Genomic DNA, 27,682 nt, shown 5'->3' on the forward strand with positions numbered 1-27,682 from the left:
CGACCAATCCTGTTATACTAGAAAGTTGCCTCTTGCCGATTACAATCTGTCTTTATCGAGGCAGAGTTTTAAGGAAACACCGAACCATCATCAGGCCCAGCTCTACATGTGCCCACCAGCTTAGGGCACACACAAAAAAAACCCCTCAGATTTATACACTTTACCGGGGACTGGCCTATTCCTAATTAATTAATTAATTATTGAAAAATCCACAGTAAAGTTGTACCTGTTTTTTGATTTTTTTTTCTTTCCTGAATCCCATTTATGTCAGAGTTAGTGGGGTGGCGTTTCCATCTTAGTTTTATTTATTTATTTATTTATTTATTTATATTTTTTTCCATCTTAGTTTTCAAAATATTTTATTTGCTCATGAGAAACACAGAGAGAGGCAGAGACACAGGCAGAGGGAGAAGCAGGCTCTCTGCAGGGAGCCCCGTGTGGGACTCGATCCAGGGACCCCGGAATCACACCCTGAGCTGAAGGCAGACACTTAGCTACTGAGCCACCCAGGCGTTTCCCATTTCTTCATCTTAAATGAGGTCCTACCCACACCAGCCGTTAGCATGATTCCACATTTGCTACTAACTGCGAGGAGAGCAGAGGTGGGGCACGACCAGTCTCTTGTCCACGTTTGGGGACAGCAGGTCCATCTGGCTTTGAGTCCCTGGGCACTGATGTGTGACCTCAGGCGGGTGACACAAGGGTGCTCAAGGCCTCAGTTTCTGCCTTGGTCAGCTTGGGCCAGAACAGAGCACGTACCCCGGGGGCTTACAGCACAGACATGTATTTTCCCACGGCTGTGGAGGCTGGAGGTCTGAGATGAGCCTGCCAGCGTGGTTGGATCTGCTTCTCTCCCTGGCTTGCAGATGACTGGCTGCGTGCATGCTCACAAGGCTGGGAGCCAGAGCTCCAATCTCTTCCTCTTCTTTTTTAAAAGATTTTATTTATTTGACAGAGAGAGAGAGAGATAGAGAGAGAAAACAAGCAGGGGGAGCAGTGGAGGCAGAGGGAGAAGCAGGCTTCCCACTGAGTAGGGACCATGCTGTGGGACTCGATCCCAGGACCGTGAGATCATGACCTGAGCTGAAGGCAGATGCTTAACTGACTAAGCCACCCAGGTGTCCTCAGTCTCTTCTTCTTCTTTGGGGGGACACTAACTTTTGCAGGGGCCCCTATGCTCATGACCACGTCTAAACCTAGAATCTCCTGAAGACCCATCTCTTAATACCATCATTTTGAGGTTAGGACTTCAACACGTGACTTTGGGGGGCACAGTTCGGTCCATAGCAGTTTTCCTGTAAGGCAGCATGGCTCAGAGCTCAGTGCCCCTGGACCAAGCCAGATAGTAACAGGGAGCTCTCAGCAAACGGGGGCCGCTCCTGGGGCTGCCTCTGGAGCCCCATCTGCTATAGTCTCTTCCAGGCCCATCCGTGAACATGGTGATGGGCTAGCCCCTGATGCACTCACTGGTCTGCCAGCTGCAACGCTCTGTGGGGTGTGGGATCGGGGGACTTGTGAATCCCTCTCTCAACCTGGCCTGGGCCCTTGTATCCAAGACGGCATTTCTGTAGGTGGACTCCACAGTTTAAAAATTATACTTCTCTCTTTTTTTTTTTACAACTCTCATTACAGATTTTTTTAAATATTTATTTATTTTTTCTATTTGACAGCACGAGTCGGGGGAGGGAGGGAGGGAGAGGGAGAGTCCTTATTGCAGACTCCTCTCTGAGCGTGGAGCCCAATGCAGGGCTCGATCCTGTGACCCCAAGATCGTGACTTGAGCCAAAACCAAGAGCTGGATGCTCAACCGACTGAGCCCCCCAGCTGTGTCCCACTCCACATTGCAGACTTTGACAAGAGGCCTGTGATGTTGCAGTCACCCCTCCTGTGGGGCTAGGCTGTAGCCAGTAGGTTGGACAGAAGTTGGGCAGAGTGGAAATTACCCTTGAAATCCCTTCAGGGATGCCTGGGTGGCTCAGTGGTTGAGCGTCTGCCTTCAGCTCAGGGCATGATCCCAGAGTCCCAGGATCGAGTCCCACATCAGGCTCCCTGCATGGATCCTGCTTCTCCTCCCTCTACCTATGTCTCTGTCTCTCTCTGTATCTTGTGAATAAATAAATAAAATCTTTAAAAAAAAAATCCCTTCAGAAACCACGTTGGAGCTAGATGGACACATGCTGGCTCTGTGTGGAATCCTGGAGCCAGTTTTCCTTGGGGGTTGGGCACGTTGCTGCTGCTTCCACTGCCCATGAGGTCACGTCCTTGGTTGAGGTTCAGGATTCATAGTGGATCCAAATGCTTACCTTTAACCACTAGCATCACCCTCAGGGACGGGCGATGCTGGGAGGTATATGCCTCCCAGAGCCCGCTCCCTGCTTCAGACATCTCCTTTAGGACTTGTTCTACATCACAGAACACACCTATTATCTCTTATAACAGCAAGACTTTGGGGTGGGGGGTGATTCCAAGTTTGGAGTCATAGCGCAGTGATATCACTTCGGTATCCATGAGGTTTATGTCTCGCTTCCATCCTGGTCACGCCCATTACCTCATGGTTACAAGCCGGCTGCTACAGCCCCAGACATCACATCCTCACATAATTGCACCTTTAAGGCAGGAGGGAGGGGGTGGGTTCAAAGAGCTCTCCTTGCTTGCCTAGCTCTTCATTGCCTACAAGTGTCTAGAAAAGTTCTCAAGTCCCGTGAGCCCAGCTGGTTGGTAAGGCCAGCTCTTGCTGCAAGGGAGGGTGGGAAGGGATGAAACTGGCCTCTGGCCAACACAGTGGGAGGCGGGCGAGGGAGAAGTGTATGGGAGGTGGTCACAGCAGGGTAGCCACACCCAAATTATTTAGGTTGTTTCTCTTTCTCGTTGTTGTTGCCGAATAGTTGGATTTACATGAGTTCTTTGCACGTGTGGTTTTGCTCCTCTGTACGGCAGACAGAGGCCCTTGGCTCGTTTCTGGTGTCCACATGAAGAGTGTGGCTCGCGAATGTAGGCGGAAGGTTGGTGGTGTGCTGACAGGAGTTCAGACCCCCTGCAGCCCGAGGAGAGACCCTGAGCTTCTCTTGACACTCAAACCCCTAAGTGTGTATGACCCTCTGGTCCTCACTTCTAGGGCGGCAGAGGATTCCAGCCCAACAGCCAGTTGTTTGCTGAAAACAAACTTTACCAGCTCAGCCCTCCCGATCTCCTTCGACGGGGACCCCAGGTGTTTGAGGAGAGACCCGGGAAGGTCAGGCGTCGTCCCCTGGGGAGGAAGCAGAGGCCGGGCCGGGGCTTTGGATTGAGTTATGCTTGTGGGACAGGTGGCTCCTGTTCCCTGTGGGTAGGGGACGAATAGATGGAGATCCTCAAGGTGCCATAAGAATGTGCATCTCGTGGTTTGCTAAGCCAAGGCGGGGGGCTGCCTGGAAGGAAGGTCCATCCGTCCCGGTGGAACCTTGTGTACCCACGGACAGCCTGAAACTACTTCTTCCAGCAGGTGGGCTCTGGGCTCCGGGTTGCTTCTGCTGGTTTGCAAGATTGCAGTAACGTGTGAGGGTCTGAGCGCATCCTTGGGTTCACGGTTAGAATGGATGATCAGGGGCACCTGGGTGGCTCAGCAGTTGAACCATCTGCCTTTGGCCCAGGGTGTGATCCCAGAGTCACGGGATCGAGTCCCACATTGGGCTACCCGCAGGGAGCCTGCTTCTCCCTCTGCCTGTGTCTTTGCCTTGCTCTCCGTGTCTCTCATGAATAAATAACTAAAATCTTAAAAAAAAAAAAAAAAAAAAAAAAGAATGGATGGATGATCAGAGGAGAAGGAGGTAGAAGGTATTTTCAGGGATTATTTTTTGGGCGGTGTGTGTTTGGTGTGAACAAGAGTACATGAAACAGGATTCTATGGTTGCTGGCAAAATAAATCCATTCAAACGAGCTTAAATTGGCGGGGGGGGGGGGGGGGGGGGGGGAGAAATCAGTGCATTCCCACGCCGGAGGAAAGGGCATGCCGGCAAGCTGCAGGTCCGTAGAGAATCCAAGTATTGTTCTGTCCGTGTCCCTCATCTGTTAGTGAACAGCCCCTCTTGCCTCTCTGCCTCACTGGCTTCCTCTGCTCCTCTGCCGATTGGGAGAAAGAAGGCCACCCACAGCAACTTGTAATTACAACTATCTGGCTAGCCACATACTTGCTTTCCCAACTTCCCTAGCAGGGTGGAATGGCCACAGGATGCGGTCCTAGCCAGTGGGAGACACGAGAGGAAATTTGCTAGGGGAGGAATGGGATAGGAGGTGGTTCTCCTGAAAAATATTTTGCTTTCAGATGAGTGACAGCTGAGCAAACAGAACTCTCTGTACTCTTCTTCTTTGTCTTCTTTTTTCTGCCTTGAGTGTGGTTCTGTGAAGATGTGATGTTTGGAGTCGTGGCAGCCATCTCGTGATCATGAGGCAACAGGCCTAGGGATTAGATATCACGTGGAGACAATGGCAGAGCAAAGAGAAGAAACTTGGGTTCTTCTTCTTCTTTTTTTTTTTTTTTTATTTATTTAGATATTCATGAGAGACACAGAGAGAGAGAGAGGCAGAGACAGGCAGAGGGAGAAGCAGGGACTTGATCCTGGATCCCTCGGATCACGCCTTGAGCAGAAGGCAGACACTCAACCACTGAGCCACCCAGGGGTCCCAGAACTTGGCTTCTTGATGACATGATTAACCTCTTTAACTCAACTAGAATTTCTGGGGAGAGACTCTTAGGCACAGTGAATCACATGTTCATGTCCACATCAGTTGGGTCTAGAAGGTAGATCATGCTACGTAAATAAGGTGGCTGGGAGTCAGGTTCTGGTCCCTTACGGTGGTTCGAGGGCCTGGGGGTATAGCAACTATTCAGCTAGAGCAGTGTTAGCCACCACGATGATCATCTAAGTAGGTAACATTTGTCAGGGGCTTACTGTGTGCCAAGCACCCTTCGTTCTCTTTACCTAAATTAACTTCGTGAATTTTCGTGACCACCATTTCAGGGGGAGGCCATCCTTATCCTTCCCTATTTTATAGACCAGAAAACTGAGCACGGAGAAGTAAAGTAGCTGGCCTAGGATATAAAGCCAGGATGTGAATTTAAATTCAGAGATCCAGTTCCTGAGCCCTGCCTCTTAAACTTGATCCCGAAGTGCTCCTCAGGCTCAAAGGCTGGGTTTGGAGCCAGTTAGTAAACAGCCTTGCTAGTGGGCAGGTCCTGTGTGAGGGCAGTAGGAGGCCACATAAATGTCTGCTTCAGGCATCAAACCCCCATTTCTTTGATTATCATTGTTTCTGAAACCAAAACGTCTTAACATTGATAAAGGTAGTTTTTCCCCCCAAAGAGCTGCCATGACATTGATCATACCTCTCACAACAGAGGAGATAAAGGAACAAGTACTTTTTATGTTGAACTGAAGGTGGATAAAGCCAGCCGACATTTGCTGCTAACACTGTTTATTGACGTGTAAATGTGTACAGAGCGGTGCACAAATCCAGAAACAGGACACAATCGGCTCCCAGAGCCGCCTTTGCGCTCTTCCCCAAGGGCGCCCACTGTCCTGTCTTGTAATGGCATAGATGAGCCTCGCCTGTTTTTAAGCTTTATATAAATTTAATTGTACAGGGGGACGCCTGGGTGGCTCAGCCTTTGGCTCAGGGCGTGATCCTGGAGTCCTGGGGTCGAATCCTGCGTGGGGCTCCCCGTAGGGAGCCTGCTTCTCCCTCTGCCTCTGTCTCTGCCTGTCTCATGAATAAATGAATAAAATCTTTAAAAAAAAGTTTAATTGCACAGGAATTCTCTTAAATTGTTAGTCATTTCCAGTGATTTATAAGACGACCCCATTTAGAACTGCGTCATGCAAGCTGGAGACTCGCTTTGCAAGCCGGCTGCACCTCTCCTGATCACATGCCGCAGATTTCGAAGCCATTCTTTGGCTTGATTGCTGATTCTCCTTCCCTTACCAGAAATAGGTTCAGAGGACAAGGCTGCGATGTGGAGGCTATTTTCATAGTTCGGCTTGGGAATCCGAGTTCATTCAGCTGGTGGAAAATACGAACATCGGGCTGCCTGGCTGGCTCAGTCAGTGGAACATGCGACTCTTCATCTCAGAGTCATGAGTTCGAGCCCCTTGTTGGGTGTAGAGATGACTTAAAAATAAACTAAAAAAAAAAAAAAAAAGAACTTTGAATATCAAATGCATCAGGCTCCTGAAGATTGCTGGTTTCCAGCGAACCAGCCCGCCAGCCCCTGGCACCGGCTTTGCACACCTCTGCACCATCCTGTGTGCAGATGGCTCTGTGGTGTTTTGGCCCAAGTGCAGGGCTTTAGAGAAACTCTTATTTTGAAAGGGAGACGGGAGCCCGGCACGGAGGAAACGCACACCCATCTCTTCCTTAGCTGCACCTGTATTGCCCGGGCCTAATGAGTTTGGGTTTGATGGAACCCAGACCTCAGGAAGGATTATAAATTCTCATTTGGTTTGATTTGCTTCAAAAATACCTTAAACCAGCTGTGCCTGCCAGCTGACCCAGGAATCTCTCTGGCTGCTTTGGGGGGAGGTCTGGAGAGGCACCCTCCTGTCCCGCAGCAGCTCCTTCCCCGCCGCCGGCCACTCCTGGGGCCTGCTCTGGTCAAGGCACATGTGTCCCCCCTCCCATGCCCCGTGATTGCTAGCCTCTGTGTCCTTGACTTCTCAGAAGGCCCCAAAACTGGAGGCCCCTTAATGTCTCCATTTTACAGAGGAGGGAAGCTGAGCCTCCCCAAGGTGGGTAACTTGTCCTGAGTCCCTGCTGGTGATCGGCAGAGCCTGTGCTCTAACCCAGGCGGTCAGGCCCCTGGCCCACCTGAGGCCTCAGTTTTCCAGCGCTCCTTGAGCTGAGTGAGGCGAGGGGGCCTGCGGGGGACGTTTCTGAGGGCTCTTCACTGAGCTACTCCAGACTCAGCCAAGTGCCAGGCAGGTGAGTCCAGCAGATGGAACAGTGGAGAAGAACCACATAGTGACAGCTCACGTCGACCTCCCGGGACTCCACAGACAGCCTCTATTCTAGTGATTCTCATAGTGGGGTCCCCAGACCATCAGCATCCCCTGAGTGTGTTAGAAATGCTGGTTTTGAAGGCTCCACCCCAGGCCCCCTGGATTCAAAATGCTGGGAGTCAGCCCCAGGGGTCTCTATGTTGACGAGCTCCTAGGTGATTCTGGACCACGCTGGTGTTTGCAAATCCCTTGTCTGTTTTAACCCAACAACAGCCTGATGAAATAAGTATTATCATCCTCCCATTTCACAGATGAGAAGTAACTTGCTAAGCCCCCTGGATGGGCCGTGGAGCCGGGACTCTCTCACCCCAGCGTAGCTCCACGGCTGAAACCTGCTTTGTTCTATGCCCTTGCTCAGTTTGTATTCTCTTGGAGGTAAAATCTAGAAGAGAAGACAGGAAATAGACAGGTCAGCAGGCCAATCAGTAAGATAATCAGAGCAGTTAAGTTCTAGGAGGGAAACAGGACGGGCTAGCAGGGAGGGGATGTTAAGGGACGGCGGCCCTGTGGGGCTGTGACCATGAGGCTGAGCCCAACTCAGCAAGAGGGAAGGGGCTGGGGTGCTCGGGGTGGACCTGGAGCAAAGCCCCTGCCCTGGGCTCCTGAACTTGGTGTGTCTGATGATTATCCATCGCGATGTCAGTCACCAAGTGACAGGTTCCCAGGGGTCCTGTGACCAGAGCAGGGGTCGTCATGCCTGTTTACGGACAGAACTAAGAGCCACGGAGTCACCAGCTTCCATCCCAGCCCTCATGCACAGCTCCAAGCTTCCATGGAATTTCTTACAGTGTCTTTCGGGTGGGGTGGGGTGGGGTGGGGTGAACCCCTCTTGTGCCTCTGAGAGCGTGTATTCAGACCCTGGTTTGCAGTAAGCTCTATGTATCATCTTGTTGCTCTAAGAAGCCAGCACACTGATACTGTAGAGCATTGCTGTCTGATAGAACTTTCTGGCACGATGGGAATGTTGTGTATCTGTGCTAATACAGGAGCCACTAGCTTCATGTGGCCATTTAGATCCAGAGAATCACACCAGGATAGAGGTGAACACTCCGTTCCCAGCCACCCAAGCCACGTCTCCAGTGCTCATCGACATACGTGGTTAGTGGCTGTCATGCTGGAAGCACAGATACGGAATCCAAGTTTAGAGGCTGAACCATACAGGTCAAGATTGATAGAATGTTGGTGACTTTCTCTGGTACAACCTAATAGAAGTATGGGGAGGGGGCGAGACCAGTTAAATCCATCCCTTGTTTTTTTTTTTGATTTTTTTTAAGATTTTATTTATTTGCAAGGAGAGAGAGAGAGAAAGAGAAAACAAATGGGGAGGAGCAGAGGGAGAGGGTGGAGCAGACTCCCCACTGAGCAGGGAGCCCAAAGTGGGACTCGATCCCAGGACCCCCAGGATCATGACCTGAGCCAAAGGCGGATGCTTAACTGACTGAGCCACCCAGGCGCCCCAAATCCATCCCTTTGTTATAGAGGGAAAAACTAAGACCCAGTGAGCCTGGGGACCCACCCACCTCACTGAGAGCCCGGATGGGGTGCAAATGCAGGTTCCCATGCGCTCTTGAGGTTGATCTGCTTGTCTGCTCAGGGATTCTCCACGTGGCATGATTGACAGTGGGGGCTGGGCCGTTCCCTGCGGTGGGGGGCCGTCCTGTGCCCTGCAGGATGTTTAGCAATGTCCCTGGCCTCCACCCACTAGACGCCAGTAGCAACCGCCCCCCCCCCGAGTTGTGGCAAACAGAAATGCTCCAGGCATTGCCCAACACCCCTCGGCGGGGTGGCAGGGAGGACGAGATCACCCCCGGTTGCCAATGACTAGTTGAGCTGAAAATAGTAGCCAGTTTCCATTCTTCTCCCTCCTTTTCAACTGGCCGCGGATGAGCTGGGGACCCAGGGGGCCCTGGGGTGGGCCCCTGCCCCCGCGGAGCTGGGCGCCCGTGGAGGAGGGAGGGCTGCCTCGGTTTATGGCCGGAGGATCCGCGTGTGCTTACAGCCCATTTTTCTTTTCAGCTCGACCAGCGTCTGGGTCTTTTTAGGCAAACAACTGGCTTCGGCCCTAGAGATAATTAAACCCATCTTTTTTCCCCTCTCTCCACCCCATCCCCTAAACCCTTTGGTCCATTCAATTCACAATGATAACATTGTTCGGGCAACGCGGCGCACATGTTGACACTGAAGCGTTTAATCTTGCGGTACAGTGATTCCCGGCCCCACCCCCCCCCACATCTGGGCCGCGGCCCCGATGACAGATGCCTGGCCTGCCAGCGGCCTGGCCTCCGCGCCTGCGTCGCTGGGCATCGAACAAGGAGGCAGTGTCTCCGAAGACCCTCTCGGAGCGCCCGGCGCTGGGACTCCAGGTGGTCTCGTTGGCAGCCCAAGTATTTGGTGGAAAGTTCGAGAGTTGAAGCGGCAGTATGGGGGGCAGGGGAGACAATGCTGCTTGTGTGCCCTCCGCCCGGCAGGGCCCTGCCCCCCACCCTGATGTGGGGGGCTGCGGAGGGAGGATGGGGAGACAGGTTAATGCTAGGCCGTCTTCAAGCTGTCACCTTCCCTCCAGGGCGACTCTGGCCTTGGGCAGGCGCAAAACTTACAATCCGAAGAGGGACCTGAGTCCCGTGCGGTCTTTACGGAGTGCAGCTTTTAAGGAGATTGCTGTTGTCAGTGTGACTTGTGGGCCAAGAGCTCGCTGTCCTTCAGAGTTGTCCTTACGTGATTATCTCCACGGCTGGGATGTTGGCGGTGTCCAGTGTCGGGGAGAGAGTCCGCACGGCCGAGCAGGGAAGACCGTGTGGGTGTTCAGACCCGCTGTGTGGCTCTGGGGAAGTGACCTTGCCTCTCTGAGCCTCAGTGTCTTCATCTGTAAGATGGACACGACTCACGTGCCTGCCTCTGAGCAGGGATTTTATAAGGATTCCACGAGATGTTGCATGTGACGCATGTGATGTGGCTTCCAGGACGGTGGGAGGGCCTTTATAATCGTGACTATCCGCCTCACCCCCAGGAGAGTGGCTACTATCAACACAAAACAAAACTTCAGAAAATAACAGGTCGGTGCTTGTTGGTGAGGATGTGGAAAAAACTTGGGGCCCTGGCGCACGGTTGGTGGGACTGTAAAATGGTGCAGCTTCTACAGAAAACAGTATGGCCATTCCTCAAAAAATTAAAAATAGGATTGCCATATGGTCCAGTAGTTCCACCACCCAAGAGAATTGAAAGCGGGCCTCGGAGGAGACATTTGCCTACCCATGTCCACAGGAGCATTATTTACAGTAACCAGAGGTAGGAGCAACCGGAGTGTCCATCGACAGATAAATAGATAAACAAAATATGGTCTATAAGACAATGGAATACTATTCAGCCCTGAAAAGGAAAGGAATCCTGACACCTGCTACTGCGTGGATGAAGCTGGAGGATGTGATGCTCAGTGACATATACCAGGCCCAAAAAGACCTCCCTTACAAGGCCCCTACACAAGCCGGATTCATAGACACAGAAGATAGAATGGTGGGCGCCGGGGCTGGGGGTGGACAATGAGGGGCTTGTCTGACGCATACAGTTTCACTTTTGCAAGATTGAAATAGTTCTGGATATTGGTTGTGCAGCACTGCGAGTGTATTTAACACAACCGAACTACACACAAAAAATGCTTAAGGGTAAATCTTAGGTCTGTTTTATACCACAATTAAGAATGGAATTGAGAGGCACCTGATGGCTCAGTTGGTTAAGCGTCCGGCTCTTGGTTTCAGCTCAGGTCATGCTCACTGGGTTGTGGGATTGAGCCCCACGTCGGGCTCTGTGCTCAGTGTGGAGTCTGCTTCAGATTCTCTTCCCTCTCCCTCTTACCCAAGCTTGCTCTCTATCAAATAAATAAATAAAATCTTTAAAAAAAAAAAGAATAGATTTGAAAACACAGTAGCCATTAGCTAGCTTAGGGGTCAGCAGGTGACAGAGCTGCCATCTAACTGGGCTCTCATCTGTCTTCATCCCCGCTCTCCCTCACAAGACGACGGAGGGCTCTCCCACCTTGCTGGCGGTGGCGGGGGGCGGGGGGCGTCAGGAAGCCCTTGTGGAATGAGCACAGTGGGGTGTGAGGAGACGTGGAGATATTTTCCCGGTGGCATGTATCATTTTAGACTTTTATGGGGTATTCCTCCTTCCCTGTGGCTTCAGGACAGCGTCCTCTCTTCTGTAACAGTGTGCAGCAGAGTGTGTCAACACTCCTGTTACCGAGCGAATGAACATTTTCCTGGTAGAGTAGTTGGATACGTCTTGTCCGTCTTCCAGAGCTCCCAGCCTGTGGCACGCCCCTGGCGGCTTTGTCAAGCTCCTGCATCTCGCCATGTAAGTCTTTGAAGGAACGAAGAGCCACCGTCGAGGCTCACGTCCCCAAAGCAGTGGGAACATAAATCGCCTTCCGACAGCTGCCTTGTCACCGTCAGCTCCCCCGGGTTCTGGTATGTGCATGAATCGCATCCATGGAGAAAAGAAGGGAAGCCTGTATTGGAGGTTTTAGAGTCCAATCAGGCTGGGGGGTGATTCTGGGATACGGGATCTTAAGCCGTCAAGGGTCCTTGAAAGCTCAGTTCTAGCTTCTGGTTATATTGTGGACTCTGCTTGGCTCACTTGATTCCCAGAGCCTCATCCTCATGAAAAAGGTTTATAACTGGAGCTCTTCGGGCCAGTCTGTTTCCTCTGCCTTTTCTCTGGGGCTGGGCAACCTCCATCCTTCCTCAGGCCTGCATCCAACATCTTCCCCATGAAGAACTCCCTCCTACCTAAACAGACGCATTGAGGTTCACTAAAATAAACTAGAATGAACTGTTCCTTTAGGGACTGTGTCTCATTTGGCCCCATTCCCTGTTACCATCAAATGCTTGACATGGAAACAGATGCGTACACTACAGACGAGCACACTCCCGCCCTGTGACCAGCAGTCCTGCTTCAAAGTGTCCACCCAATGGAAACATGTTCGCCCAAAGGCATGCTCAGGACGTTCCTCATAGCACAGTTTATAACAGCCCCAGACTGGAAACGGCCCAAAGGCCCATCCAAGAATAGATTGTGGCCTCTTCATGCAGCAGGGTTCTATGCAGCAGTTAGAAATGGATGATCCACCTCTTCACGCAACTGCACAGGGAGGGGTTGAGTGACGGAAGCAGACACAGGAGGTTAGCACCCAGCAGGTGGACTGGGTCTGTGGGGTCAGGGTGCTGGGATGCTGGTCACCTTTGGGGAGGTGGGGCCTGTGTTCAAGAGGGGCCTTGTGGAGAGATCTTCAGTTCTAGGAATGAATGTACCATTTCCAGCTCTGGGTGTGTTTGGATTAACTTGAGAAAGTTAATCGAGCTTTGTGAACACTTACGATCTGTACGCTTTACAGTGTGTATGTTCTTTAAAGACTAGAAGGGAATTACACAAAGAATAATATATTCAATCCAATAGACATGGAGCCCTACTGTGTGTCCAGCTGTGCTGGGCACTGGGGGTTCACAATGGGGTCAGCCATTGCTCGTGCTCCTGCAGAGCCAGATCGGGGGGTCATCTTGTATTTGGAAATTATCCAGATCTGAAGAACGCAGCTTTCGTAGCAAGTGGTCACCCGGAAAGAACCGCTATTACCTGGGTTCCATTTCCGGGTGTGGAATAGTATAACTGGGCTCATGATTATTTTGTTCAGAACTGCTTTGGTTGCAAGGGGTAGGTTGCAAACTGTCAAACTGCAAAACCTGATGCCAGCTAGCGTGAAGGGGACTTGTTTGAGGGGTCCCCGCATGACTCACAGATGGGAAGAATTGAAACCCCAAACTTTAGGAAGGATGGAGATCACCGGCCCAGAGGATCAAACCTGAGCGGCTTCTCTCCTCAAGGCTGATGTCTGCTCCCCTCCGCCTGGCATCTTCTTTCCCACACACCTGCTTTCTCTAGAAGCACAGCAGTGGCGCGTGGCTGCCCACAGGGCCAACTTATATCCTTAGAGTTCAGGGCAGAGAAAACAAACAGACTCTTTCCCACCAGGGTCCAGTAAAATAAAATCCCATGTTTGGCCCCGTTGGGGGTTGTTCCCTCAACTCTGCAGAAAGGGGTCAAGGGACATGATGGCAGCTCCTTGGGACCACAGGGCTTGACCGGGGGAGCCCCATGAGGCTTTCCAAGAGAAAGACATGGTACGGTCACACCACCCACTTGTGACATCAACTGAGCTGTACTGCAGCCACTTTGCCCACCGGGGCGGGCTGGGCCCTGGCGCAAAAGAACCCATGGAGGAGAAATAGGATACCTCCTGGGTCTGTGTTCTTGCACTTGTAAGAATTTATTGTATTCTGGGGTGTATTTTTATGTATGGATGTAAGTATAAATATGTTGGGAGGTTCATATGCCTAATTTTATGGTGTCCACCCTGCACTCAGGTACTATATAAATACATGCTGCCCTTTACAAGTCTACACGGCAAGTTGCATTCGGTTGCCATGACCCCTTTGTTCCGAGGGCACTAACTTAGTGAGAGGTATGCTTGTGCATTTTGTGTAACGTCGGTGGGAGGACGAGCCCAGATGCTGAGAGGAGGCAAAACACCTCTGGGCGACGCAGAGGAGCAGGCTTAGGGTCATGAGAGGGACACCCTGGTAGGCGGCTTCTGGTTCCCACCTGCCTCTACCCTTTATGGAACACTCTCCATCCCAGAATTACCCCTCCGAGGACCTGCTTTGGGGTTATTCCAGGCTTTTGTAAGAGGACGCTAGAATTGGGCTTTGGGGGGCTGGTTGCTGTCAGTCAGGATGGTGTTTTCCGGAATCCATTTTCTTGGGACTTATCTTTTGGTCTCGGGGATTTGGGCTCTTTTAATCTTTCGAAGATGAAAGTCTTCGTTAATGCCTGTGAGCTCGCTTAGCCGGTGGGGTGCTGGAATGTTAAGGGCGGCGCAGAAAGAGCTGGATTCCTAGGGTCTGGATCGCCTTGAGAAAGCTTCTCTTTACGGACAAAGGGATATATCAGCTCTAGACAGTGATTTAAAAACCCGAGTCTTGGGTAATCAAGTACGGTAGCATATGAAGGAAGCGTAAAGCTGTGTTCTCAGGGATCCCTGGGTGGCGCAGCGGTTTGGCGCCTGCCTTTGGCCCAGGGCACGATCCTGGAGACCCGGGATCAAATCCCACGTCGGGCTCCCGGTGCATGGAGCCTGCTTCTCCCTCTGCCTGTGTCTCTGCCTCTCTCTCTCTCTGTGTGACTATCATAAATAAAATAAATAAATAAATAAAAATTAAAAAAAGAAAAGAAATATAAGAAACACAGCAACTAAAAATAAAATGGGGGGAAAATGTGGACCTTGTTCAGACACTGAACTTATCTAAAGATTTAAAAAAAAAAAAAAAGCTGTGTTCTCTCCCTAAAAGTACCTGCTTCTGTCTACTTTCTGGTGACCATTGAACCGTCCTGACCCCTGACCTTGAAACGATGTGGATTCCATGCCGTGGAGAGGCTTCTGGAGAGAGTGGAAGCCTCGGAGGCGAGAGAGTGGGATTTTGGTTTGGGCTTCGGATCACGAACTGCTCTTTTTAAAAAATGACTCTTCTGTCTTTTGATAAATTACAGAATTATTTTTAGAACCCACGATGAGTGGTCTCAGGAAGAGCAGGAGGCCGACGCGGTTCATTTCTGCTCATTGTCTTAAAATAATTAATGAAGGCGATTCCCACAGAAGCCTGTTCCAGAGAGCCCGGAAAGGCTTGCGAGAAATTTAGCTGGCCACTCTCTGCGTAGGTCCCAGGTCCCGGTAGCGAAAGAAACCTCATAACCCTGATCCCTTAACTGTCTTAACAGTTAGGATACATTTAATCTTATGCATATACACACCTGCAGGAACAGATTGATTTCTGTGATTATGTATCAGTGTTTTCTTTCTTCACTGGGTGTGACTTCAGTGGTTGCACCTGTGTTAATGTCGTGCTCATTCAAACATTTCTTTATTGTTTGGTCTGACTGTGGTATTTTTCAAATACCGTTGTCATAGCCCAACTATGCAAATACCCACTGGCGCATGAGGCTTCTGCACTGCTTGTCATCCTCCCTTCTCATTGTTTGAGAGGCCCCGAGACAAAGGCAAACATGAACGTACAGTGCTGTAAGGGCCGACTCTGTATAGCTCCGTGAGAAAGGGCCAGTATCATCCTGGGGCGAGGGGAGGCATGAGAGGGCAACCAACTTAGCCAAGACCACACCAAGAGCGCACCTGGCTCCAGAAAGTGTAAAGGTCAAGAGTGTGAGCTGCAGAGCCCAGCCACTCACTTAACGTGTGACCTTGGGCAGGTCACCTGCGTCCCTGAGCCTCAGGCTCCTCATCTGTGAAATGGGGATCAATCCCGCCTCACCGGGCTCTGTCAGATGATGGCTGAGAGTGCCCAGAGTGGGACCCTACAGAAAGCAGGTGCTCCGTGAACCAGCTTCTTTGTACTTCTTTGTACTTCTGGGTTCTTCGCTGTAAGCTGGGGGTTCTGCACCCCATTCTCTGGGGGAGGGCAGAGGCAGATGGTTGGAAATGGAGACTTTATTTGTGTGATCTATCAGCACCCCACCCATATCAGGGGGGTGGCCTGTGGAATGCTCCCCTGTTACTCCACTGCTCCGTGGGACTTAAATGGGGTTAGCTAAGGGAACGTTTCAAGGTATGGCTAGAGAGCTGGGGAGAAACTAGCAGTTCACACAGCACAGGAAGCCAAAGGAAGATGAGGTTTTCGAAGGCCGGAAGAACCAAGTGTTGCATGCTGCTACCTGGAAGTCTGGCAAGATGGTGGCCATAAAATAGCCTTTCCATTTGGTTATGAGATGGTCTTTGGCGACCTCAGGTTGGGTAGGGTGGTGGGGCCGGGGGGCAGCTCTGGGGTGTTCATGGGAAGCTCACTTATTGAGGGAGCGCAAGGGGGGCCTGTTGCATGGGTGCACACCAGCTGCTCACTGGGGTGCAGGGCCGTTCTCCAGGGGTTGCTGTCTTACTGTCCTCACCCAGTCCACTGCAGAAAAGCACTTGGAGGGTCCCCAGATTGTGCCCCTCTCCTTAATAGGACAGACTTGTATTTCTCCATTGGGATCCTCCTGGCATGCTCTAAAAAACCCCCAGGGCGGTACGTGGGGAGAACTTGGCAGTGTGACCTGACGTGAACACACACAACGCCACCTCTGGGTGCCCAGCCACATTCTCCAAGATGCAGGGAACACGGGTACCAGAATGCTCAGAGCCGTGCTGCTCTGAGAGCCCCCAAATGCAAACTACCCGAATGCCCACCAGCTGTATAATGGACGTGTGGATTGTGGGGTAATCCAAGTGTGGAATATTAGACAGCAGCAAGGATGGATGAGCAGCCACAGGAATGCAGAGGAACCACACAAACACTGTTGAGTAAAAGAAGCCAAGTGCAAAAGAATACGTGCCGTACTATTTCCTGTTTATGATATTCTAAAACAAGCAAAACCAGCCAGAGGCTTGAGAAGTTGGGGGAAGAGAAGAGAGGGCCTGGCGATGTTCTGGTTCTTGACCCGGGAGGAGGCTCCATGGTAGGTTCGCTTTGACGATGCGCAGACCCGCACGCATGCAGTTTGTGTGCGCACCGGATGCATGCTGTCCCGCACGCAATGAGAATGTTCTGACAACAAGCAGAGGAGCTGCTCTTGCAGAGCTGTTGGCTCAGCCATTGAGATGCTAAGTGGCTAAGGGTTGGTGGGGCCTGGATTTGAGTCCCAGCTCTTTGGCCCTGGGCAGGCCACTCAACACCTCTTGGATTCTCAGGTCTCAGGTGCATCCCCTACCAATGGCATTGCGTTCCCCTCCTAGGGTGACCTGAAGGTTGAATGAGCTAGAAGGATGACAGAGAACTGGCTTCAGGCATTTCCACAGTGACAGAGTCAAGGCTGTTTGCCATGCCCCCTCACTCTGAGGTCCCCTCCTGAGGCTCGCTTGATCCCCAGTGGGCTGCACTTCCTAGAGACGACCACAAACATGCCTTCCTTCCTGCCTTCTGCATAAATCAGAGTGGGGGCATGGGTGACGCCCCTATCAGCATTCTTTGTCCCCAGCTCAGCCTTTCTCTTAGACTGGGTCAGAAGGCAAGTGCTCTGTGTGGGTGTCGAGCACAGAGCAAGTGAGGAGGACAGGTGGTGTCTGCAGGGACCACAGGACGGTTTCTGAAGAAGTCATTCCTAGGGCCCTAAGATTCCAGCAGCTGAGGGTCAGAGGTCACCCTCCTGAGATCTCTGCAGAGGCAAGGTGTCTCCTGTGCCCGGCCAGAGTCCCCTGGCCTTGAAGACTTCACCTGCCCCCTCTCTGCCCAGCAGGGAACAGCCTGATGAGTGGATAACTTGTCAACACCGCTGCCCTCATCCCAGTATATTTTAGAACTATTATTAAGGTTTAAAACAGCTTTTTTTTTTTTTTTTTTAAATAATGGCCTGTAGGAGGGGCCTTGGGGCTGCCAGTGTTGGGAACCCTTTTTCCTCAAAGACGTTCATGTCCTGCTTGCAGCTCTGGCAACCCTGACCCGGCCTGAGAGCCTCTAGGGCTCATTGAGCCGAAGCTGGAACTGAAGCTGAGCGTGTTTCTCCTCTCTTCCAGCAACGCTATTCCCACTGTTTTCCCTGTGTCTCTGGTCTCCCTCCACCCCCAGGCAGGAAGCAGAGATGGGGCTTTGTCTCCTAGGAGAAGAAAGGTATCTGCAGATGCCGCACACCTGCCTGAACTTGGCCATTCTGCTTCTCTCCAGAACGTGACGGCTCCAGTTTGGACCAGTGGATGCATGAACCTTGGGAACCACAGGCCCCCTCCCAGGAACACTCTTTTTGGGCTTATGTCCATTTCGACATTTATTATCGACGAAATGGGCATAATCTCTTTAGTCATTGCTATTATAAAGGTGAAGGGCTTATTTTTTCCAGAAGTCACTGTCAAAAGCCACATCCCCCAACCTTGCCATTCAGTCCTTTTTCTGCTTTTAGTCTAAGGCTGTGGTTGTAAACCCCACTGGCTGTTAGAAACATCTGGGCGGCTTTAAGGAGTAGAGATCTCTGGGCCCCCTCCCCAAAGGTACTGAGTCAGTCGGTTGGGGGGGTGAGCACAGCCGTGAGCTAGAGTCCCCCCTGTGGTAGACTCCCACCTCCATCGTCAGTGATTTCACGTCAGTAGCTTGAAATCTGCCAAGATGGAAATTGGCAAATGCTACAGACCAGGTCCCAGAGAGCCGCTTACTAAATATTTACCAGCTCACCACTGGGACAGGGCGTCGATACTTTTTTAAAGCCCCCACGGCGATTCCTACATGCAGCCAGGGCTGAGCATCATTGGGCCCCGGGGACCCCCTGATAGGCAGAGTGAGGTCTGTCTACACTCCTAATAGCTCCCAGTTGTCGAGCCCCACCAGACGCTAAGCTGCTGATGTGAGTTAGGTTACTTAGCTCTCCCCATAACCCATGCAGGATTATTATCCTCATTTTTATTTTTATTTTTTTTAAAGATGTTTATTTGAGAGAGAGCGAGAGAGCATGAGCTGGGAGAGAGGCAGAGGTAGAGGGAAAAGCAGGCTCCCCACTGCACAGGGACCCTGAATGGGGGCTCGATCCCAGGACCTGGAGACCATGACCTGAGCCAAGGGCTAACACTTAGCTGACTGAGCCACCCAAGTGCCCCAATATCTTCATATTTAGATGAGGAAATGGAGGTCCAGGGAGATTACCTCTCAGCTCGTGGTGGCTGACCCTGGATTTGACCCAGGCCTGTGCACCCACTAACCCGGGTCTGCCCAGCGGCTCCGGGATGGCTTGGTCAATGCCCCACTCTTCCCAGCGGGCTGATACAGAGTCACTCCTCTCGATGTCAAGGTGACCACAGGGTCTGAGGCCATGACTGTCCAGGCTGCAGTGGGGGCAGCAAGGAAAGGGGCAGCTCGCACTAGGGACCTGTGGCCGCGGGCTTGACTCTGAGCCAGGGCCCTGAAAGGCAGTTACTAATGAGCTCCTGGTGTCGCTGTGTCTTCTTTCCCTTTCTAGTGGAGCATGACAAAGAGTTCTTCTATCCACGTTACCACCACCGGGAGTTCCGGTTCGATCTCTCCAAGATCCCAGAGGGGGAAGCTGTGACCGCAGCTGAATTCCGGATCTACAAGGACTACATTCGGGAGCGCTTCGACAACGAGACGTTCCGGATCAGCGTTTACCAGGTGCTGCAGGAGCACTTGGGCAGGTGGGTACCGTGCCGGATGCCTGGGAGGCATGCTGAGCTGCCCTCGGCTGCAGAGGAGGAAGGGGCCGATGGCCAGAGGACGGGGCCGGGCCGGGCAGGGGCGGTCAGGGCTGCTTTTGTCATGGTCACCGACCACGGGTCAGGCCCTACACCGAACCTATTTGTTCAAGAACGTTGATGGCATAGGTCGCTATTTCTTAAGACTCTCCCCGTCGGGAAACTGAGTTAAAGAGGGGACAGCCAGCCAGGTGAGCCTGTGTGGGTATTTATGGGGGGGGTCTGGGTCTGCGTGTGTTCAGGGCTGGGGGGGATGGGGAGAGGGAAGAGGAAGAAACATTTCTTGGTGGAGGGTCTGCCTCTCGCCCATTGCTCACTTCCAAACATGATGTCAGGCAACCAGTGAAGGCGGCCACTGGTGATAAAATGGGATTAAAACTCCCAACCCCAGGGGGAGAGAGAGAGAGAGAGAGAGAGAACGAGAACGGCTTTCTAAGAAGCACAAGGCCAGGAACCCAGATCCTGTGTTGAAAGACTTTACTGTCTTGAGACCCTTTAGTGTCGAGGTCTCCTGAGAGGCCAGGGGAGCTGACCCCCCAGCTGGGTGGGCTGGAGCATCGAGGGAGCGTCGTGCATTCCAGAGGCAGCTGTGTTCCCGGCGGTGCTGCCCAGCGGCCGCCTCGTGTCATCGCCCGATGCCATTGCTCCGAAACTCATGGCCGGGAGGTGCTGTGGGCGCCTCCTGAGGGATAGTCCTCACATTGGCAGCCGGGATGGGGACCCGTTCCCGCCCTGGGGACAGAGGAGCGGTCACCACCTCCTTCACGAGTGCCACCGTGTCAGGGGTGGTCTTAAATACTAAGACCACCAAGCCCCACTTTCTGAGCATTTCCAGCGTTTGCAGCTGTGAGCTGCTTTCGTATTCCCAGTAGCCCTGGGGGGTGGCGCTCATCTGTGACACGGGAGAGTTAGGAGCTCAAAGCACAAGTGTCATCCGCCTGTCACCACCGTCCAGGGAGAAAGCGGCCGAATTAGGACTTGAGAAAGTCCTACAGGAACTATGTGTTTTACAAAGATATTGTTGCATAAGACGTGCTCTGGGCTCCGAGCCCCATCCCCTGCAGCCTCCCCCCACCCCAGTCCTCGGGGTTCCTCAAATCGGCGAACGTCTGTGCGTGTGTATAGTTTTGCAGGTGGCATCTCGTCACATCCTCCCTCCTGCATCTTGCTGTGAGCACTTGACAGTGAGCCTGGGCGACCCCGTGTTGGTTCACAGAGAACATCCTTTTTCCTTGAACTGCCACGCATTCCCCGAGAGGCGGGCCGCAGCCAGTTCCCCGCGTGTGCCCGGTGGGTCCCCCGTGTCTCTGTGTTGCAGGCGGCGGCCCGTTGGTTTTGTCATTACGTCACACTGCTGCATGTCTGTCACATACAGCGCTGGAAATGGAATCGTGGGGGCAGAGGGTGCACGTGTTGGCCACTGATGGATTTCGCTGAACGGCTGTGCTTGGAGGTTAGGTCCGTTTATACCCATAACCTAAGAGAGGCCGATGCCCCGCGTGCTCACGACATCCTCTCTTATCAAACTGTTTTGGTCTTTGTCAGTCTGATGAGCAACAAATGGTATCTTAGCACCAGCTGGGTTTGCATTTCAGAGCCGCCACTCGAATGCGCTGCCCTACTCCCCCCCCCTACAGAGAGGGGGGAGCAGCAGACCCTCCTGGAGGAGAGGGTACCGGGAAGGAGGGTGTGGTATCGGGGGCGGGGAGTGACACAGGGTCGTGGCAGTCACCTCCGAATCTTAGCGTAGGCACTCGGATGCCCCAGTGCACCCTGGCATCTGTGCCTTGGCCCCCAGACCCAATGGTAGGAAGAAGCATCGAGTTCCTTCTTGGGGTGTGACACATGTTGGCTCTATGCTCTGATAGATCCCCCCGGACTCCTGAACAAAAACATATGTTTGACTTTTCTCCTGAAGGCTGATTCATTGGAGGCGAGGCAGGTGCCCAGAGGCAATCCGTCAATAGCACTCCATCGGCCCGCTGTGCACACCCCGAGCCCTGCTGGCTCCCCACCCCCCTGGCAGGCTCCCCACACCTGCCTCAGAAGTCTCCATCAAGAGGCTTAGCCTCAGGAATGTGGCTGCTCCGAGTGGGTTTGTGGGTTTGGCGGAACAGAGCTGCAGGGTTGGCTGGTGTCACCTGCACGGCCCTCTTCGAGTTCCCATGCAGGAATGTGTTTGCCCTGCCTGGCCACTGGTCCCTGGGGTTGGCTGGGCTGCCGCCACTTCTCGTGAGGGGTCCCTGGGCTGGGGACAACACCAGAGACTGAGTCAGGCCAGCCTGGTGGGACAGGCACGGGACCTCCTCTGTGGGGGACAGAGGCCACTGCTTGGGGGGAGAGACGCGCGAGCCTGGCGATGTGTGTACCCCACCACCCTGAGCACCCACGTGCCAGCGCTAGCTGGGGAACTGGGCTGTGGGGACGAGCAAGCGCGGGTCATGAAGGGGGGGCCTCATCTAAGACGGTGGCTGAGGAGCGATCTCGCTTTCTGGGGCTGCCCTAACCAAGTGCCACGAGGTGTGTGGCTGGAAACAATAGAGCTGTGCTCTCCCCCGGTCCTGGAGGCCAGGAGTCTGAAGTCCAGGCAGGGCAGTGCTGCCTCTGAAAGCTTTGAGGGGTGGGGGGGTGGGGGTCCTTCCTGCCTCTTGCAGCTCCCGGGGTGGCCATCCGTTATCGGTGCTCTTGGCTTCCAGCCGCATCGGTCCACTCTCTGCTCTTGCCTCGTGGCCCTGCACTTTCACATGAACTTCTCCCTTGCATTGGAAGACCTCATCTTCCTTCACCCGTTCAGTTAATCTGCAAAGACCTTCTTTCCAAATCAGGTCACATTTACAGGTATCAGGGGTGGGACTTGAGCCTATCTTTTTAGGGGATACGATCCAACCCAGAACAGGGGGTGAAGAAGATGGGCAGGAAGCCAGGAGACCAGCTGGCCTCATAAAGCGATTGGTCATCGATGGCCTTGTTGAGCTGGGGATGTTTGAGTGACCAGAAGGATCTGGCAATGGGGCGTGGGCTAGAACAGGGGGAGTGTCAGGGGAATTGCAAAGGCCGTGGTCCTAAGGTGGGGACAAGCACGGGTCATAGGGAGGACAGCAGGACATGATGGTGCCCAGATGCGGTGAGCTACCGAGTCCTTGCTTAATGAAACTCAAGCCTTGGCTTCCCCACTGGGGTGCCATCAGCTGCTCATCTTTCTGCCTGTGTCAACCTGCTGGCATCGTGGGCACCTGTCTCATCATGGTTTAAGGTTGCTGCCCCCTGTCTTAGTTCCATGGGGTGGATCCGGAGGCCCTTGGGGAGGGAGAAGGCCTGAGTCACTGTGGTTGGGAGAAGGATGGGCGGGGCGGCTGTCGGCAGCTCCTGGCAGGTGGCGAAGGTGGGCATAATAGGTTGTCCCCAGGGAGCAGCTTGGCCACAGGCCATCTCTGGGGCTGTTGAGCCTTGCTTTGGGTTCCTGACTCTGGGGGCATTTGGCTTGCTGGGAGACCAGGTCCATTGTTGGCAAATGTTTGAGTACCTGCCATGTGCTGTGCACCAGCGGAAGTAACCGGACCCACGCCCCAACCCTCCAGCTCATGTTCAGGCAGAGGAGATAACTTGGCAGGAGCAACGTATAAAAGAGGCAGGGAGTGGGGGGCGAGGAAGGGGCTGCTGTCTTTAGATTTCTGAATTTCCCTTTTATACCCGAAAGAAAGAGGCAAGGCCTTTGTTCTCCAGAAATTAAAAAGTCAAACAATTTTTTTAAATTATTTATGCTCTTTTTCTGGGTGGGTTGTTTTGTTTTTTAGTCCAGAAGCAAAATGATTCAGATGTATAAATTCCCCAGGTGGGATAGCCTGGCTATTAAGAGGATGGATTCAAATCCTGACACTGCATGACCCTTGGAGCCTCAGTTTCCTCCTCTGTACAAAGGGATAATAACTGCATCTACCTCCCAGGGCTGTGGTGAGGATAAAATGGGTTCACATGCTTACTTAGAACATAGTAAGTGTTCGGTAACGGTTCACTGTTACTAGTGTCACCACTGTCACCTCCACCATCACGGCCACCATCACCACCATTATCACCACCACCACCACCATAATCACCACCTCCATCACCAGCATCACATTCATCATCATCTTCATCATCACCATCACCACACCAACACTACCATCACCGCCACTGTCACCATCACCACCATCACCCCCCCACCATCTTCTTCACCATGATCACCATCATCACAGGGAATGCAGAAACCTTCTAAGGAAAATGGGGGTGGGGGGCTCCAGGTTTTGGCTGCAGCAGTGCTTTCCCCCATCTCTGCTGAATGTGTTCGTGTTGCAGTCTCCGGTGGGGATGAAGGCCTAAGCTTTTGTGGCAGTGGGGCCCTTGTTTGCATTTCCCCAACTCGGGAAGGGGGGGGCGGGGAGGGGACATGCATCTTCTTCAGGCCGATCCCCAGAGGATCCCAGACCCTGTCCCGACTACCCTGCTGTGTGGCCAGCCTGCTCCCTCTGCTGAGGGGTCTGGGCCCTTGCTGCCGCCAGCCGCCCAGCTGTGTGGAGCTGGGACATCTGGCTCTCTGGCGAGCCTCATGCCTGAGCTCCAGGAAGGCTCTGGGGTGCCGGGGATTAGCTGGCTTTGGGTTAGCCTCAGCATCTCTCCCCTTGTGGCAGCCACTTTTCCACCAAGTCCTCTTGATCTCTCGGAATCCAGATTAAATTCCGATAATGAGCGGAGCTGGAGGCCTTCCACAGCCCTCGGGCCCTGCTCACCGCGTGGCCCCAGACAGCTGGAGAGGCCGCCGGAGCCGCCCTTGGCAGGCTGTGGGACGAGTGGGGCTGGGGGCCTTGGCTTCTGTGGCCTTGCCGGGGGAGCAGGCGGTGGGGGCGAGGGAGCAGAGGCTTCCCTCCTTTTCTGAACCCCAAGCCTCCGGCTGGACCAGCTCGGGCCTAGTTGCGTTAGTTAACCAGTTTCATTCACGGAAAGTGGACAGGCCTACAGGGCAGCAGAACCTGCTCAAAGGCTGTCAGTCACTGCCAAGGTCGAGGGGATGTGGGCAGCTGGAAGAAAAATGGCCCTCGGTCAGCGTCGGACTTTGGTTGCCAGGAGGGTGACCTCAGAGTGGTCTCCGGGGCCACGGTTGGATCAGCCGCAGCCTGAGTCACTGAAGAAGGAGCTGTCCCTGTGACGGGCTGGAGTGGGGGCCAAGGTCTGTTTGCCAAGGCAGCCGGAGGCCAGGAGAGGGAGGAGGCAAGCATGTGCCCCTTTGCTGCCAAGTGGGGCTGTGTCACCCCCAGTGGCCCTCCCCGGGCCCTCCCGGCCCTCCCAGAACACTCACACCTGCCACAGCTCTTATCTCTTCCTCTCAAGAAGGACGCCCAGCAGCATCCTTGTCCTTAAACACTTTGGTGACAAGGCTCCTGGGGATCTGGTGAAAAGATTGATAGTTCTGGTGAAAAGGTTGAGTCCTCCTTTTGCAGGGGTGGGGGTGGAGGGGCCTGAGCTTCTGCATTCCTGACAAGCTCCCAGGGGATGCCCTCATGATCTGCATCCGTGGAAGCAGGGGAGAAGGGGCGTGGGTGCTGGGAGCAGAGATCTACTGGGAGAGCCAGGACGGCTCCAGGGCGCAGGTCAGTGGCCCCTGCCCCAGTCTCTCTCGTGTTAAGTGCAAGTTGAGGACTTGGTAGCGAGACTTGGACTTTTTTCTGACTTTCAGCACTGGGAGCATGTCTGGGCAGAGGGACACGGTCACACAGCAGGACCCCCACCCCCCCACCCCCGTGCTCTGGGCTTGTCGTCGTTTGGTGCTCTCTGGACGTGACTGTGCCGAGCCCTTCAGCTTCCTTATGTGCCTTGGAAAGGATCCTGGGAAGACTTGTCCCCATTTTCCAGGTGTGGAGGCTGGCTCGGGGAGGGAGTAACTTGCCTGAGGTCACGTGGCTGGAAAGTGGCAGAGCTGGAACTTGTCCTCGGGTCTCTGGGATTCCAGGGCTCACGTTCTCGGCCATGGCGGCATCATGGAGCTTCTCACTTGTACCGATTTCCTCACTTGAGATTCCCAAGCTCTGGTCAAGCTCTGGTTCTCACCCGCGGCTGTGGGTTAGAATCACCGGGGGTGGGATGGCGGGGCGGGGTGGGGGGTGCTTTTAAAGCTCCTGATACGTCAGAGTCTTGGGGGCAGGGCTGGGCTTTCTTTTTTTCTTTAAGATTTTATTTATTTATTCTTGAGAGACAGAGAAAGAGAGAGAGAGAGAGAGAGAGAGAGGCAGAGACACAGGCAGAGGGAGAAGCAGGCTCCATGCAGGGAGCCTGACACGGGACTCGATCCCCGGACTCCAGGATCACAGCCTGGGCTGAAGGCAGGTGCTAAACCACTGAGCCACCCGAGCTGCCTGGGGCCGGGCCCTTTTACTAGCTTCCAGCTCCCTTCTCCCCCATCTGTGAGCCGTGTTCTATGCCCGAGAGACGGAGGGGGCAGATCCCCTCTAGTCCAGGCCCCCATGGCTTCCCTCTCGCCTGGTCTCTCAAAGATGACTGTTTTTCTCCCCAGGACTGAGCCCAGGTGTAGTCCAGGCCCTGACTGACAATCTTAGCAGCACAGGGATGGGGCTGGCTGAGGGTAGGGGTCCCCTTGGGCTCTGGTTCCAGAGGCTTCCGGAAGCTTCTGGAACCTTTCTGCCATTCCTGAAGGCCTAAGTGCCTGGGTCCCGGTCTCCTGCCTTGCTCGTGTCACCGCTACACCTCAGCCTCAGGTTGGGAGCTCTGCTTTGAGCTGCTTTGCCAGGAGTGGCCGATTCAGCATCCTAGTAGCCTTTTCAAAGGGCAGGGAGGGAGCAGCTGGCTGCCTGGTACCAGCGAATGTTCTGGAAGGTCCGGGGAGAGCATGCCTGGGGCAGCCTGGTCAAGGACACGTTGGCACGTTTCCTTACCGCCTTTGTCAAATCCCAGCTCAGAGCTGCTTGGGTGGGAGCAGAGGCCCTGGTGCCCCTTGGATCCTCTCCCATGTCCAGAGGGAGCACCCTGCAGGGAGCCTGCAAGCAGGGACAACCCGCTGGGCAGAGACTGTCCAGTCCAGGTAGCGCCACTGGCTTCAGGTCCTGCAGGCTGAGGCTGACTGGTGGGCCTCGGTGGATTCTCTGATCTCTGCGCTTCTGTTTCCTTCCATAATTCATCCCAAGCCTGGCTTCGTGGGGAGAATAGGGTTGGCAGGGAGTCAGTGGTGACAGGTTCCATTGGTCACATGCCTGTGACTGACCAGGTCCATACTCTCCCATTTTGTGGATGGGATCACTGGGGGCACCGAGTGGCTGAGTGACCCTCCTTAGGTCACACGCTGGAGGCAGAATTCAAACCAGGTAATAAGTAAAGATGGGGGGGGAGGGCAGGGTCCCCGTGGAATTCTGATGTAACTGCTCCCGGTGTCACCTTGATACTGGTTTTTTTGGAGCTGCCCAGAGTGGACTTGGTCCTTGCCCTCGCTGCTCCTTTGAGGATCTGAGGGACCTTGGATGAGTCGCTTCATCCGCTCCGTGGGGGTGCACACGCCTGTCCTCCCAGGGCTTCGAGGGCTGTGGACGGTGCAGCTGAGTGGCGCGGAGGGTTCCCGAGGTGAGTGGATGCGTCCAGCGGTCGTTCTGCGAGAGGACACAAACGATTCCACCCAGGGGCCCTCCTCCGCCTCTGCCCTCTTCTGATCACTCCACCGGGGCTTCACACCTGGTCGCCAAGGTTAAGGTGTGCAACGATTCCCATGAAGTGGTCCCTTTGCAGACCTGCCTGCGGGTCAGGGCTGCTGCTTGTGCATCTGCGGCGATTTGGGCGATGCCCGTCATCTCACGGGCCCGACCTTCACCCTCCCCTCGTGAGGACACCTGTCCCAACGGAGAGAAGACACGGGCCTTCTCGAACAGAGATGATGACAGGGCTAATTTTAGCCTTGAGTACTAGCCATGCAGTCCCTCCCATTATAGCACCCCCGAGGGACGTACCACCCCCCACCTCTTTTCCCAGACAGGGAAACTGAGTCACGGTACCAGCTTAGGGATTAAAGAAAGGAAGCTTGCATCTCTCTCCCATCCCATCTGTTTTTCTTCCTTGGCTGGCAGATACACATCTTCCTTTTTCCTTCGCGGCAATCCTGGGAATTGGGTAACGGTGGGGGAAAGGAAACTGAGGCAGAGAAGACAAAAGACCTGGCCGGCTTATTCCACGATCCTGCGTAACAAAGAGGGAAGGACCAGAGGCTCTGGAGACCCCGGATCCACCCCCATTCCACCACTTGGAAGCAGGGTGGGTCGGGGACCCCGGTTGAGCCTCAGAAGATCAGAGTGGGAGCTGCAGAGACGATGACGGTTGCCCAGCGGCAGAGCAGGGACAG

At 53.7% G+C, this 27,682-nt stretch overlaps 1 protein-coding gene across 1 annotated transcript in view; it reads left to right on the plus strand.

Annotated features, from left to right (window-relative positions):
• The window catches only part of BMP7 (bone morphogenetic protein 7), a 92,530-nt gene that overhangs the window by 15,092 nt on the left and 49,756 nt on the right, over window positions 1-27,682 (plus strand). Inside the window, exon 2 of the mRNA XM_026015089.2 lies at window positions 19,065-19,257. Within this exon, the coding sequence (XP_025870874.1) occupies window positions 19,065-19,257 (193 nt within the window). The remainder of the gene's footprint in view (window positions 1-19,064; window positions 19,258-27,682) is intronic.

Source organism: Vulpes vulpes, chromosome 14, assembly GCF_048418805.1.
Source record: "Vulpes vulpes isolate BD-2025 chromosome 14, VulVul3, whole genome shotgun sequence".
NCBI classification, from domain to species: Eukaryota; Metazoa; Chordata; class Mammalia; order Carnivora; family Canidae; genus Vulpes; species Vulpes vulpes.